General features: G+C 46.3%; 1 protein-coding gene across 3 annotated transcripts in view; it reads right to left on the reverse strand.

The window, feature by feature from the left end:
• RECK (reversion inducing cysteine rich protein with kazal motifs) overlaps positions 1 to 14460 on the reverse strand; it is a 110775-nt gene extending 96315 nt beyond the window's left edge. The window contains exons 1-3 of one of the 3 annotated variants that reach the window (XM_025198300.1): positions 14054 to 14460; positions 4914 to 4972; positions 3861 to 3935 (exon numbers count right to left, since the gene is read on the reverse strand). In XM_025198300.1, coding sequence (XP_025054085.1) covers positions 3861 to 3935; positions 4914 to 4970 — 132 coding nt within the window. In that variant the 5' untranslated portion in view covers positions 4971 to 4972; positions 14054 to 14460. Of the gene's footprint in view, positions 1 to 3860; positions 3936 to 4913; positions 4973 to 14053 lie in introns of those variants that run through there. The other 2 variants (XM_025198297.1, XM_025198299.1) reach the window with 2 other exon arrangements.
• Between the last annotated feature and the right edge of the window lie 451 nt (positions 14461 to 14911).

Raw genomic sequence — 14911 nt, forward strand, 5'->3', positions numbered from 1 at the left:
CGCCAAACTTATACCCAAGTTTGGCCCCCATTCCCTCACCTCCCCCCCCAATATACAAGAGTAAGACATTTTGAGCTAGTGTGCAATCATGTCTATGTACGCCACACAAAAACATGTAAATCAGGACAAAAATATTTTTTGAAATCAAATTATTGAATGTTGTAGATGTTGGCTTTTTAGAATATAATTTGGTATTTTTCTGGTTCTGAGATGGCAAAACCCCTTGCTGAAAGGAGTACTTCTGGGAGCAAGGGGTAGGAATTCTGGTCACAAGATGGCGACCAGGGAGCAGGGCACCTATCAAGGGGCAGGGCTACCCATGCGACCATTGACAGCTTGCCGAAACTCAGTAAGCAGTCCCCCACCCTAAATAATTGCCTGCCCCTGGTTTAAGTCCTATGAATATGGTATCTTAAAAAATATATATCACAGTATAGATACAACAACTGAGTACATAAAAACTCCTCTTAAAGGACTTAATTTGCAATTTAATGCAAAGTCACTGCATCTATTAGTAGGGGTCTACCCAACTCAAGGAGGCAGCTACCTAATTTTGTGGGCAGATCACAGGGCCAGCTGCCATTTTCAAGGGTTTATTGTGGCTGCCTACCACCCACCACCACCAACTGGCTGCAAGGGCGCCCCATCATGGAGCCCTGCCCCCCACTGCCAATTGGTGGAGAGGGGCAGGGCCCCATAACAGGCAGCCCTCTCAGCCATCCAGCAGTGAGGGACAGGGACAACAGCCAACTTGGGTTCCCCTGTGCTCCAGCAGCCCCACCTCCTCTCTTCCCCCTCGGTGGGCCGCACCGCCCAGTTGCATCACTGTGAGGACTGCTGGCTCCCTCTGGGAAGCCAGCATTTTATTTTCAGTAAGTTTTGTTTTTTCTTTGCATATTTCATGGGCAATGCTGGATTTCGCATTTTCTGCAAAAAATCAATTATTACAGTACGTCCCTATCTATCGCTTTTGAGCAAGTATTGGGAGAATATTAACTATTCCATGTTTTATCATGAGAGCATCAAAGATATGCCCTGTGGGGTCCCATTGCCTGGTGCTGTCCTTGGGTACCCCCCACAGTGCACCCCAGACTTGCCCTGTGGGCAAGGCACAGGATTTGCACCACGTGTGGTGCCCATTCTGGCTGCTCTGGGATCCATGCTGCCCACAGCACCAGTTCCAACAAGTCCAGGACACACACTACATGCACAGGCACAGCCTTGGACTAGTTGGGGGGTACACTGTGTGTGGTGCAGATCCCAGAATGGATGCCACATACAATGCTGTCTGACAAGGGTAAGCCACACGTACACAGCTACTGCTTCTGGCTGATCCAGGACCTATACTACACATGGCACCCACTCTAGCCAGTCCAGACCCACAGGGCCAGATGAGTTTGACACCCCTGAAGCATCATATCAGTTCAACATGACAGAATCAAAAAAAAATTCCATAGTGGAAGTAGAAGCGAAGAGGCTCATGGGCCAGAGACAAAAGTATTAAATAGAAAGAAGTGAAAGAACGCGGGGTGTATTTCTCTTCAAACAGGAATTCAAATTTATTTTCATTTTATGCATCTCTTCCAACTGCCCATCAACTTGCCACGCCAGACTAGACCAGCCCAGAAGCCAGAAGAAGGTGAGAATGCTGTCATGAAGAAGGTGATGCTACCGGTCCCATTCTACTGCTGAAAAGCACTTTCCTTCTTTCCCACAAGACAGTTCACTCTGCTTTTGATTACTATACTGAATACAATTCCAAGTTATTCTCCATGGCCTCCCACTCTGATAATATCTGTACTACGCCTACTCCAATCTGTGGCTAAAATGCCTTTTCTACCACATCATTTCAAATGCTGAGTGTTGCAAACGTGACAGTCCAGGTAGCATGCAGAAGGCAAGCTGGATTTTTGTGATATCTTTTATTCAACCAACTGTATAGTTGAGCAAGATACTGGACAAGCTTTTGGGCACAAAGTGCTCTTCTTCAGGTGATCCGACTAAAGGTGACCAGAAGAAGGGCATTTTGTCCCCAAAAACTTGCCCACCATTTCTCCCAACTATACAGTTGGTCCAGTAAGAGACAACAGCACATGTAAGCTTTAACAAGACATCCTTTTTATCATTAACAAATCAGCATTTCCAGATATAAAAATACATGGTTAAGCAGTGCACACACATTTTTCATCACTGATTTTAAAGTATATTTCATTCACCACTAGAAAAAGGAGAAAAAGTAGATAATTTCCTTTTCTTGTCCCCTATATATCCATGCTACTCCTTTTCTTAGGTCTACAGTACCTCCTGAAAACATGCTTTCATAATAGCCATAAGTCCTAGTCCTCTACTTGGAAGTGCTAACTATGTAAATTAAAAAAAAATATGTATGAAAATGAATGCTATTACCAGCTTGTAATCTGTTTATTAGATCTTGTATTTTAGTTATACCAGCAGTTTTCAAACAGTGGTTTGTAGACCACCATTGTCTTCACTGATTACCCATAGAAACAAAACATTAAGAATTATGTGTTGAGAACGTGGGAGAAGAGGTAGCTCATTAGGGAGTTTTCTTTCTTAAAAAGTGTCCCACAAAATGCTAGAGCTGGCGAATTACTAGACCTACACATTGTTCACTTAAACTAAACACTCTTTAAGAAGGGGACCTGGTTTCAACTTGTCTGAGAACCTAGCAAAATGCTGATGCTATATAAAATAATAAAAACTGATCAGTAAATTATGAAAATTAAAATTTGACAATCTTCAAGTAAAATTGTTGCTGTGTTTCCATGGTAGAACGCTTTCAAATTAATCTATATACCAATGATTATTTCTCAGGGAATATAAGTAAGCAAGCAGTTAAGATGCAGCAATCCATTATGTAATTTCCTAGTATTTAACTAGATTCCTTTAAAAAAAAAGATTACTTAAACTGTTATATTACAGCCAATAAAAAGATTTCTCCAGAGTCTCACCTCTGGCCAAAGTTCAGTCAGAGCAGCTTCATTGCTCACCTTTTCACTAGCTCAATCCTGGACCAGCTGTGTGTCAGGCTGCCATCAACCATAGAGACAAAATACACACCCCACAAGGTAATTCTGTCCAGTATACAGCCTTATTCTTAGCAGAAAACAAATCTTAACCTCCATTATGTCTAGTAAATCCCAAGAACTAGCATTTAGCAGTATCATCAATTCTGATTTTATTGCAAACCTTGCAAAACTTGACACTGTTTATTAGACACTTTGCCTATGGAATCATGAGATTACATAAGAATCTAAACTTTTAAATGAAAGTTTTCTAGATCTCATACCCAGGAACAGAAGTTTGAAAAACAAGACTAAACACTTGAGCCAGGTACACAGGCACTTCAGCTGCTTATAGATGTGGAAAAAAATTGAACTTTACTTTTAGCTGATTGTGTCCCCATGTTGAGCACAGCACATACCCAGAAGAAGCATTGCACTAGCCTGACCCAGCTTGCCCAATATCTGTATAGATTTGGCACTTCAGCAGAGCTTTTTGGCATTTTTCTCTAATAGCCAATTCAATCAGCTATTAGGAAAAAGTGCCAAAAAGCCCCACTGAAGTGCCCAATCTATACAGATGCTAGGGCACCACATCAAACTAACATGCTTTGTCTTCCAGTAAAGCACAGGTTTGTTGTTTGTTTGGGGTTTTTCCACATCTGTCAGTGGCCTAAGATATCAAGACCCAGAAAGTAAACACAATTAACTCAAAATTTATCTTGAAATTTTGTAATTTTAAGCAAAGTTTCATGATTTTGAGACCTCACAGATTTGGAGAACTTGTGAAGTCAATAGTGATTTAACAAGTTTTACTGAAAAAATGTTAAAGTGTACCATTGATTCTGGGCAATATTCAGGTGCCCGCTGCAGTAAGTGCTTCAAACGGGAATCACTCTTAGAAGACAATATCTGTTATGGAAAGATCAGAAACATATTTTTAATACATCATAAAAATACATACACTTCCAAGTTCTTTAAACTTCTAGACTCTGTATTTTTTTTAATCTTACTGTCTCCTAACTTTCTGGATTTAGTTTTGTGTGCACACAATGCCTTCTTATATAACATGTGAAAGTTTATTTGAAACTTGAGGTATTGGGACAATCTCTCAAAAATGCCACATGTTTCTGAGATGTGGAGGTAGATTTTCTCTCTTTCTTCCCTTTGTAAATCCAAGGGAGGATGACTTAAGCCTGTGCTCACATTAGGAACAGTGTTTTTCCTAATCTTTTCAAACAACTGGGGGGGGCGGGGGGTAAGGATCTGGGAGCCGGGTTCTGCTCCACTCCAGCCCTGGCACCTGGGGGCACCCCCTCCAGCAGGGTTATCAGAAATTTTGCAATTTTATCAGAGAATTTTTTTTTTTTTTTTAATATCAGGGAAAACCAGGATCTCTGCTTATGAACCAGTGGCATAAACAAGCAGATTCCTCACACAGATAGGGAGACAAGACACCACTTTTGTCCACTGATGTAAAGCAGTGGTATTATCTATTATGATGTAATGTGCCAATCTCAAATAAAGCAAAGAAAGGCCTTGAAAGCTCTCTCTACCATCTTTAGTAGCTATATACTGATACAGAAGTTCATCTCCTCCAGCATCCAGGGACCTGATACCAAGAGAGTATCTGTATGTGCTCCACAGCCCAGATGAAAAGAATCCATGCAGGTAGAAGAGTATCATCTTAACTGTTAAAATTTGTTCATTTAAACAACTAAAACATTAGATACTATGAAGGAACCTTATAATACCCGCATTTGTGTGTGCTGCAAAAAAATCATGTCTCTATGGACCCAAACTTGATTGTTCTCATTAGTGAAATCTCGAATACACAAATTCAGAAATAAATCAAATTTCTTGCTTCTTACCAGTATCAAGCAAGCTTACCTGCTCACAAACATCACGGCACATTAAATTATCCTTCGCATGGTAACAACATGACATACCTACAGGGAAAAAAAGATTCTTTTTCATTTTAAAATGTAAGCATCTAAGTGTTTAACTACAACTTTGTGTATTCTCCACCAAAGTTTGGATGTTTTGTTATTTATGTTTATTCATTCTACAACTTACCCATGTGCCTTGCAGGTAAAGAGTGGTGGTGTATCTTGCAGAAGCATTGAGACTAACTATCCCTAAGACAGTCTATATAGGTCTGTATTTAAGTTGGTGCTGCAACTGCTTGTATTATGTACAAAAGACTTCATAAACCATGGTTTATAACCCAACAGCTTTCACCAGTACTAAAAATTAACTAGTGTATTCATTTATAATAAAAAGTATGCAAAACTGTCAAGAGTAGATAATTAAGTGGCTCAAATCTGTGTGGCTTAGATCACAAATGGAAATTCATGGAAACTAGGGAGGTTATCTAATCTAGCCCCCTGCTCAAGGCAAGATCATCCCTGTTTCAGGGAGGTGTTTGTCTAACCCGCTCTTAAAAACTACTGAGGGTAAATATTCCACAGCCTTTCCAAGTAAGCTATACCAATGCTTAACCACCTTCATACTTACATAGTCCTTCCTAATAGCCAACCTAAATTTCCATAGTTGCAATTAAAGACGGTTACTCCTTGTCCTGTTCTCTGTGGCCAAAGACAATAGTTGATTACCATCCTTTATAACCATCCTTCAAGTAGTCAAGTTATCAAATTCACCCTCAGTCTTCTCTTCACCAGACTAAGTCCAGTTCTTCCAAGCTTTTCTCATAAGTCAAATTTCCTAGACTTCTGTTCATTTCTCCTGCTCGCCATTGGTCCCTTCCAATATGTCCATATCTTTTTTGAAGTTCAGTGTCCAAATTCGGGCACCGTACATCAGGTGACACCTCACCAGTGCTGAACAACATGGAATAATCACAACCCTTGACTTTCAGGTAATGATCCTCTTAATATAACCCAATATGCTTACTAAGAAGATCATTAGAGTTTAGCTTACTAAACTAGGATAAAAATATACGCTATCATCCATTAAACCAGATTCAAGATATTTAATGTGCATACGTACACACATCTGAGTAAGACTTCTACCGGAATGTCTACACCAGGGGTGGGCAATTATTTCGCTGGATGGCTGCTTAATGAGTTGTGGTGAGCTGTCAAGGCCCACAATGTTAGCTGCACCCCTTGACATGTGCCCCACCCCTGGTTGCCATCTTGGAACCAGAAATCCCTCCCCTTGCCCCTTACTTTCCCACCCCCCCCCGCCCTTTGCCACTGGATGCCCCTCCCCTTGCATCAAGAGGTAATCCTTTGGGGATTTGCCATCTTGAAAATGGGAAAATAATCATATAGTATAAGTCAAACATCTACTATAATGTATTTTATTTCAAAAAATATTTTTGTCCCGATTTGTGCATGTTTGTGTAATGTGCAGAGAGGTGATTGCATAATAGCTCAAAAATAGTCTTACACTTGTATATTGTGTGGGGGTACGGGGTTTGTGAGGACATGTGGCTGTGTGTGTGGGCTGGGGTGCAGGGCATGTTGGGGGGTTGTGGGAGGTGTATGCATGGGAGGGTTGTTGGGGAGATGTGGGCAAGGTGTGGGTTTGTGGACTGGAGTGCCCCTCCTGCCCCCACATGCCCTTCCCATAGCACACAGCCCGTGCTGCCAGTAGTAGCAGAAGCAGGGGGAGGGCCCTCAGGATGCTTGTGGCCTGCGCAGGTGCAGCTGCCTGGTAGCACGCAGTTCCAGCCAGGAGCAGGAGCTGCACATGGCAGCAAGGAGCAGAGCCAGGCTGGACCACTTCTATCATGTGGGGTTCACATGCAGCTCCGAGGACTTGAGCACCACTGTGGGGAAGCTCCACGCAATGGAGCCAGTGACCCTTCCCACTCCCTGCTGCCACACGCAGTGGAATCCGGGAGTTGCACGTGGCAGCAGGGAGCAGGAAAGGCAACCAGCTCCACTGTGTGGGGCTTCCCCCAGTGGCACGAGCCCCATGCAATACAAACGGCCTGGCCTGGCTCCACTCCTTGCTGCCACATGCAGCTCCTGAACTAGCTAGAACTGTTCGTCATGAGGCAGCTGAGCCTGCACAGGCCACAAGCAACCTGAGGTGCTTCCTGCTGCCTTCCCCTTGGGGCCTCCACAACCCAGCAGGTGAGACCAGGCGCAGCAGAGCAGAGTGGGGTGGGAACACTTGGTGCTGCCACCAGGAGCCCTTCGCCAGTCGCATCTCCATGGCAAGGCACCCCCTGCCCACCTGGTAGCAGCAAGGGGCACAACTCTGCACTGCCGCTGCTGCTGGATGGGCAGGTGGCACCTTTCCATGGCAGCTTAGTTAGCACGGGGCTGCCAGTGACAGTGGCATGGCCCAGCCTTCCCACCGAAGGACTCCCATGCCGAGTCCTGCCCACTGGGTTGCGGAGGCCCCCAAGGGGAGGGCAATGGAATGGGGGAGCCCCAAGTCCACAGCCAGCATCCTCCCCCCACCCCACATGGACTTTGCTCTGGTCATGCAGCCCACACCTGGGGGGAGGGAGGGGGGTGGCAGGAGTCGAGCTCCACGGTCTGCTTCAGTCACAGCAGCTGCTGCCTCCTGCAGGCGGCAGCCAGGACCCAAGCACTGCTGCAGGGAGGAGGGAGCAGGCAGGCAGGGGGCTGCAGGCCCTGGCAGCTAGGGGCCCCTCCAGCAGGATTGGGGAAGGGGGGGCAAGGGCTGCAGGTCAGGAGTGACAGGCACCAGCAGGGCTGGGGGATGGGAAGCTGTGGGTGGAAAGTGAGGGGAACTGGCAGGACCAGGGGGCTGTGGCTTGGGAGTGAGGGGCAACAGCATGGGCAGTGGCAGTGCCCCAGCATATCAGGGCTGTTCAGCACCACAAAGCAGCCAGAGGGGACTTCCATGGCTGGATCCAAATCCTGGTGAGCAAAGGGTGCAGAGGGAGCTCTGATTTTCTATGATAGAAAAAAATGAAATGCCAAAATATATAGGTATTTAAAATGTATTATAATTGAGGCAGGCAAATTGTAAATATAAGCAATAAAATATTGTGTTCAACTGATATCTATATATTTTGGATTTTATTTATCAGAGAATCTGCAATTTTTAAACAGAGAAAGCCAGGATCCCTGAATTTATAAAAGATTTTTTGAATGCAGAGTCATGAGGATTTCATGCAAACGATAGTATTCTATTATTTTTATTCTATTTTTTCCTCTGTAAGGAAAGTGACTTCTTCAGACTTGTGTCTTTCAATGTTCTTTTCCACTTTAGCAACATGGATTCCTGACATAAGATGGCAATTTGGCTCCTGAACTCGTACAACTTGACCAACAGATCATTGTCATACTTGAAGAACTATCCTATAGGATTTTATCAATTTCTGGCAATGATTAATTCCCAAACTATATCATAAATTACCTAAGAAAAATAAGTCACTGGAATGTTGTCTTGAGCTTTCTGACCAAATAACCACCCTCACCGCCATCCCCCGCCCACACACACCTTCCTTATTTTCCCCAAGTAGTATCACCTTGAAATTAACAAGATTCTGTTCAGCTTCACACAAGTTATTCAAGGTCCTGGGCAACAAAGATTATCAGAATGACATAAACTTGATATTGTTGCTTCTTGAGAAAGGAGCAGTGGCATGTACCAAAATACTTCTAGATCTGGGTAAAAAAATCTAGAAGTTAGGTAGAATACTGAAGATGCTACTTTGCAGCAACCAAGAGACTCTGGGACTCAGAAACCAGAAAGGAAAAAACAAACCCTACTGAAATCTCTTCTCCAGACAAGCGTAAGTGAGAAGCTCCGCAATGACTAGGTACCCACTAACCACAATTTGAATCAAATGGAAACTTTAGGACAGGGGTGGGCAAAACATGGCCCATGGACGGTCCCTTGGTCCTAGCTGGCCTGGTCCTGCCACCCACAGGAACGCAGCAGGGCCGGTGAAGGCTCTGCAGCTAGACTGCATTTCTAGGCAGCTCAGGTGGCAGCAACTCCTTCCAGCTGCCACCTCCCCTGGCTCCAGCCCTATGGTACTGGCGGGGACCCACATGCACAGCCCCAATCCCAGCTTGCCCTGCTCCAGATTTGCCCCAGCTGGAGCGGACCAGCTCTCAACCAGTCGGAACCTGAGCGCATAGCTCTGACCCTGCTCTGGGCCACTCGCCCATGCTAAGCAGTGGCAGTGCCCAGGCAGAAGCTACTGCCAAGTAGTGGAAAAGTAACCACCTCCCCCGCCACTGCCAGGTCTTTCTTGCTGCAGCTGTCAACAGCCCATGCCCAAGTGTGCAGGGCCCCACCCCCATCCCCAGACGCAAGGAGCCAGTGGAAGAGTTGGCGGTGGAGGAGAGGGGTGCCGAGCGACCGGACATGAAGCTGGCGGCAGCGCAGAATCACCACGGCTGCTCTGCCCGGCTCCATGGGGTCCCCCAAAGCACGGGTCCCAGGGCAGTTGCCCCAATTTGCACCCCCCCAGGGTCGGCCGTGGCACTGGTGGCAGAGCTGCAGGGGCTCCAGGCTGTTGTGGAGGGGGGTCAAGGGTGCTGACTGGCCCATGACAGCTCCCCAGAACTGCCTATGTGGCCTGCAGGCCCAAATAGTTGCCCACACCTGCTTTAGGGTAAGGTTTGGAATCAGCCTTCATGCTCATCTAAAGAATACAAGTACATGACAAGAAAAATGAATCTCTGCAATTCCTTTGCTATGGATAATACTTCCTTTGTTTAATAAATCTACCTTAATGTATTTTGTGGTGTTAACAACCTCACCTTTTTATGTATGTGGAACATTAAGGCAATTTTAATAAAAAACAATTTATCAATGGAGTTTTTGTATGTTTTAATTTCCATGCAGATCTTAACACAAATCTTGAGTAAAAAAAACCCAACACCCTTGTAAAATAATTTTTTCATAATTTTCTAACATTACAGAAATGTAACTATTAAGATGAAATGTATTAAGATACCTAAGTGTTTACATAAAAAGTGTGTATAGTGTATTCATCAGCAAAAAGTAGCAGCAAATTTTTAATTAAAATAGTTTATGAATGTGTTGTTACTAACCAATTAAAAGTTTCTTAAAGAAAAGTTTACAATTGAATTATTTAAAAATCAAGGTTCCCTGCTTGCTATGCAATTTAAATCAACACAGCCTCGATTTTTTCAGGGATGGGAATTTAAATCGATTTTTAAATAATTCAACTGTAAACTTTTCTTTAAGAAACTTTTAATTGGATTTTAAATCAATTTTTTCAGGGATGGGAATTTAAATCAACACAGCCCCCCACCCCTTATTTTTGCATTAACTCATATGTCTAGAAGTACTGAAAACAAACAGGATGAATATAAGTGATCAGCGTGATGAAAACACCAGCAGGGCAAACACAGCTCTGATGTGCATCAATCAATGTGTTGCCAATAGATCCAGGGAGGTGCTCCTTTCTCTCTATTCCATGTTGGTGAGGCCACAGCTGTAGTATTGTATCCAGTTCTGGGCACCGCACTTCAAGAAGGATGTGGATAAGCGTGAAAGGGTAAAGAGAAGGGCCACCCATATGATCAGGGGCCTGGAGGATAGGCCCTATCAGTTTGTTCAGCCTGAGTAAGAGAAGACTGAGAGGTGACTTATAGCTGCCTACAAGTACGTCAGGGGGGAGCATCAAGAACTAAGGGAGCAATTCTTCAGGAAGGTACCCCTTGGAAGGACAAGGTCCAATGGGCACAAGCTAGTTGAGGAAAATATTAGGCTGGACATAAGGAAAAACTTTGTTTCTGTATACATATCTAGAATTTGAAACACACTCCCAGAAGGTGGTGCAGTCACCATCCCTGGAGGTGTTCAAGAGGAGGCTGGACAAGCACCTCGATGAGCCTGGCTGAGCCCAACTACCTCCTGTCCATGGCAGGGGACTGGACTTGATGATCTTACAGGTCCATTCTGGTCGACTAGTCTATGATTTTAAGTGCGTTATCTAAAAGTTCTCTCAATTTTTCAAGCCTTGGTTTAATGTGCTATTAAAGGCTACATGTAGCAGTTTAAAAAAAACAGACAATTTGAGTATAATTATTCAGTTCAGAATGAGATTTTGAAAGAAGCAGGCTGACACCTTCTTTCAAGTTACAAAGCCATCTGACTTCAAGCTTGAAAAGTTTTCTGAAACAGAAGAGAACATTTTTTTCACAGAAATTAAAAAATGGTGTGCAAACAATTAAAATGAAATGTCTGTCACCAACTTGTACAATATTTTACAAATAAAAAGCAAAACATAATAGTAGGATCAAAGCTATGGCCCTGAGCCTCAAATCATGATGCATTCTTCAAGTTCTAGGTTCTACTGAGGCCTGCCTTTGGGGACAAAAAAAGAAAAAATGGAAAGAAAATCCTGAAAGTGGCTATAGGAAAACAAAGCTTCAGTGTGACCTTTTTTGGTTCTGTTTTTTTTGTTAGATGGGTGTCACTTTATATTTTACATTTCCAATATGTGAATCAGGTTTTTCATGAAATTCCTTAACCCTGAAGACACTCTGGACATGGACAAATAAACACCTGTAGCATATACAGCAAAACCACTCCAACTTTATCATGCATTTATCCAGGGTCAAAGCTGGAGCAACTTAACTCACTCATGTCAACACAGGATCATGCAGATGTAACAAAGCAGAACAGCTACTGCACTCCTGAACAGCAGGTTCCCACCCTCGTTCTGAGCATCTAGAATGTTTCTCCATACTAGCAGTGTCATCTCTGTTAATATAGGCAACCTCCACTTAAAGCAGTTATGCTTGGTGCTATTTTGCTATAGCGCTCATTTTAAATACATACCTGATTCCACTTAGCGCTCAGAAAGTTTTGTTATAACAGAGTGGGCAAACGAAGGGGTGGGGAGAAGAGGCAGCGGCAGGTGTGAAATCGGGGGAATGGCAGCAACAGGCAGGGAGGCGAGTGGCAACGAGTGGGTGGACAGGAATGAGCACGGGGCTCATGTCAGTGCCCCGGCAGGGGGGCAGGAGCGTGAAGCCCGGGCTGGCAGGGGCTCTATGGAGCCAGGCTGGGTGCACCATCATGGAGAAGGTGGAGCCAGCCTGGAGAGACCATGACTGTTGCCGTGACCACCCCACCCACCTGCCAGCCAGCATGGAGGGAACCAGCAGCACTGCCTCTGCAGCCCAGGCCTGGGCGGGCAGCAACGGCACCCTGGTAACCAAATATATTTATTTACATTAATTCCTATGGGGATATGCGTTTTGCTTAACATGGTTTCGATTAACACTCGTTTTCTCCAGAACCAATTAAGAGCACTAAGTGGGGATTGCCTATAGTTAGTATACTCTGGCACCTAGGCCTTTTGGCAAAACATTAATTCTAAGGGCAACTTGAAATTTTAGCAATAGTTTAAAACAGGGATTCACAACTTCAAAGGGGCAGAAGGCCACATATCTCATCAATACCACAGGGGCCACAATGTGCAGGCTTGCCCAACTCCCTACCACAGGGGTGGGCAAGATGCAGCCTGTGGGCTGAATCCAGCCTGCCAAGTGACTAGACCCAGCCCGCAGCTGCCCCCGTAGTGCTAGACATGGAGCCAAGCCCCACCAACTCACACCAGAGCAGCTGGCACCAGGCTCCCTCCAGTGCCCACAAACCAGCCCCAGGCAGTGCGCGCAGCTTCCCACAAGCTGTTCCTGGTGCAGCTGCAGCCAGGTGCTGCTCTCCTCCCCCTGCCTCCTGCAGCAGCTCCCACTCTTGATCTTGCCCTTGCTGCACTGCAACATGCCACTCCAGGGAAGCGGCTTCAGCCAGGCAGTTCCTGCCCCAATGTATGGGAACCCAGCTTCAGCTCCTGGGCACCTTCCTAGGAGCTGAAGCAAGAGCCCTGCACACTGGGGTAGGAGCCGCCCAGCTGAAGCTGCCCACCCACCCACCTGCCGAGAGCAGTGCAGCAGGGGCAGAAGTAGAAGGAGGGACTGCTGCTGGAGGCAAGGGACACAGAGTAGCACCTGGCCAGCTGCAGCCACACTGGGAACAGCCCACTAGAAGCTCCGTTCTGGGCAGGTGCACAGGCAGCTTCAGCTGGGCGGCTCCTGTCCCAGTGTGCAGGGCTCCGGCTTCAGCTCCCAGCCATCTTCCCAGGAGCTGGAGCCACAGCCCTGCACACTGGGGCAGAAGCTGGCCAGCTAAAACTACCCGCCCACATGCCCGCATGGCATGGCAGGGGCAAGATCAGGAGCAGGAGCCACCACGATAGGCAGGGGGAGCAGAACAGCACCCGGTCACGGCATGCTACAGGCGCAATCTGCCCCAGCACAAGCGAGCAGGGCTCAACCCCATGCGGAGCACCACAGAGATAACACAGCCTGCAGTACCTGGCCAAGCTCTGCTGCAAGCACCCCCTGCCACCTCCTCTCCCTTCAACCACGGCAGACTCCCAGGACCTAGTGCCCAGACAGCGCCCTCCCCCCACCTCCACACATACCCATACACCCACCCCCTCACCTCCAAAGGGCAAGGCCATGTACGGAGCTGGTCTGGGGCCAGAGCTATCACCACCCCACATCCCAGACCAGTAATCTCAGCTTCACTCACCTCTCCCACTCCTGAACGCTGCTCCTCACCCGCCTGCAGACCTATAGGGAGTTTTGGTGAGTTGTTGTGGCAGAGGGGACAGGAGGTGGTGACCCAGCCCACGACAGCTCATCAAAACTTGTGCTCACCACTGGCCGCCATGGTGTCCCAGTCGCAGGAGGCACCATTTGTTCATGATATTATATACCTGCATATTACACACACACATAGATATGTTTATATCTATATTTATCGGTTACTAACTTGTGTGTATTAATAAATTTGTATACAGTTAAGTTACCATTGTCCTGGCATGACTCTATAGGGGCAGAGGTGGAACCTGCAAGCAGTGGCCAATTTCCATCTCCAGCAACTGCGCTTTGCTGACACTTCCCTACTATTGGAGAGGAAAGTAAACACTCAAGTAGACCTGGGCTACACAAGCATAATTTCTTAAGTGGGTCTCTTTTAACTAATATCACATATGGGATCCTAGAAAATAGTTGTATCACCTCAATGATGTCCAAGTAGCTTTTTTTCAAATCAGGAAACACAAGCAGTTTCTATCACTCATACCGTGAATTATTGTTTCGGAAATCATCATTCAAGACAGATCAATATATAATTAAAAACAACTGAAGTCCTACAGGGAAGAAAAGCACAAAGGTACTGGGACATAATATCGCTCCAGACAATTTGAACTTTGCTCAGGAACTCGTGGTTTTTCACATGCAGAACATGGCAATTTGACTCAAAGTGCCCAGAAACATTCAGAAATAGAGCTTGGTGTTATAGGGTAAGGCACATCCAGCAGCTGTTTTTGAAGCTGGGTAGGAATGTTCCTGGTGGTCATTCACACTCCCCAGAACTAAACCAGGCCATGGGGACCCGGACGGAGATGGATAAAAGCAGGAGTGAAAGACAGCCCTGTGGACTCTCAACAAGCAGCTCAGGACTCTCAAACCCGTGCTATGGGGTTGGGGTCCCCAAAACTGAATCCACTTTAGATACAGGTGAACAGTATCTGGCTTGACTTCGAGCATCTGGGCCACAGACCCGGTAGCCTTTGCGCCTGCTCATGTGCATGGCAGTGAGAAGCTGTAGGGCACCTACAGGCAGGCACTTACCCGCACCCCGGGGGGCCAGAGCAGAGCTCCCAGCTTGTGGGGGGGGCTGTGCTGGGAACGGAGCCCTTTTGCCGCTGCCCCCAGCACCTCCCTCGGGTCTGCCCACCCCGCTGGGCCCCGAGCTGCGGAGAAGCAGCAGCAGCCCCCGCACAGGCAGCAGCGGGGCGGCACCTCTGCAGCCGGCACAGCCCGCGGGCCGCTCTCCCCGAGCCCGGCGCGGACGCCGCGCACGGAGCGCCCGGC

Source organism: Alligator sinensis, unplaced genomic scaffold (genome assembly GCF_000455745.1).
Source record: "Alligator sinensis unplaced genomic scaffold, ASM45574v1 scaffold428_1, whole genome shotgun sequence".
NCBI lineage: Eukaryota > Metazoa > Chordata > Crocodylia > Alligatoridae > Alligator > Alligator sinensis.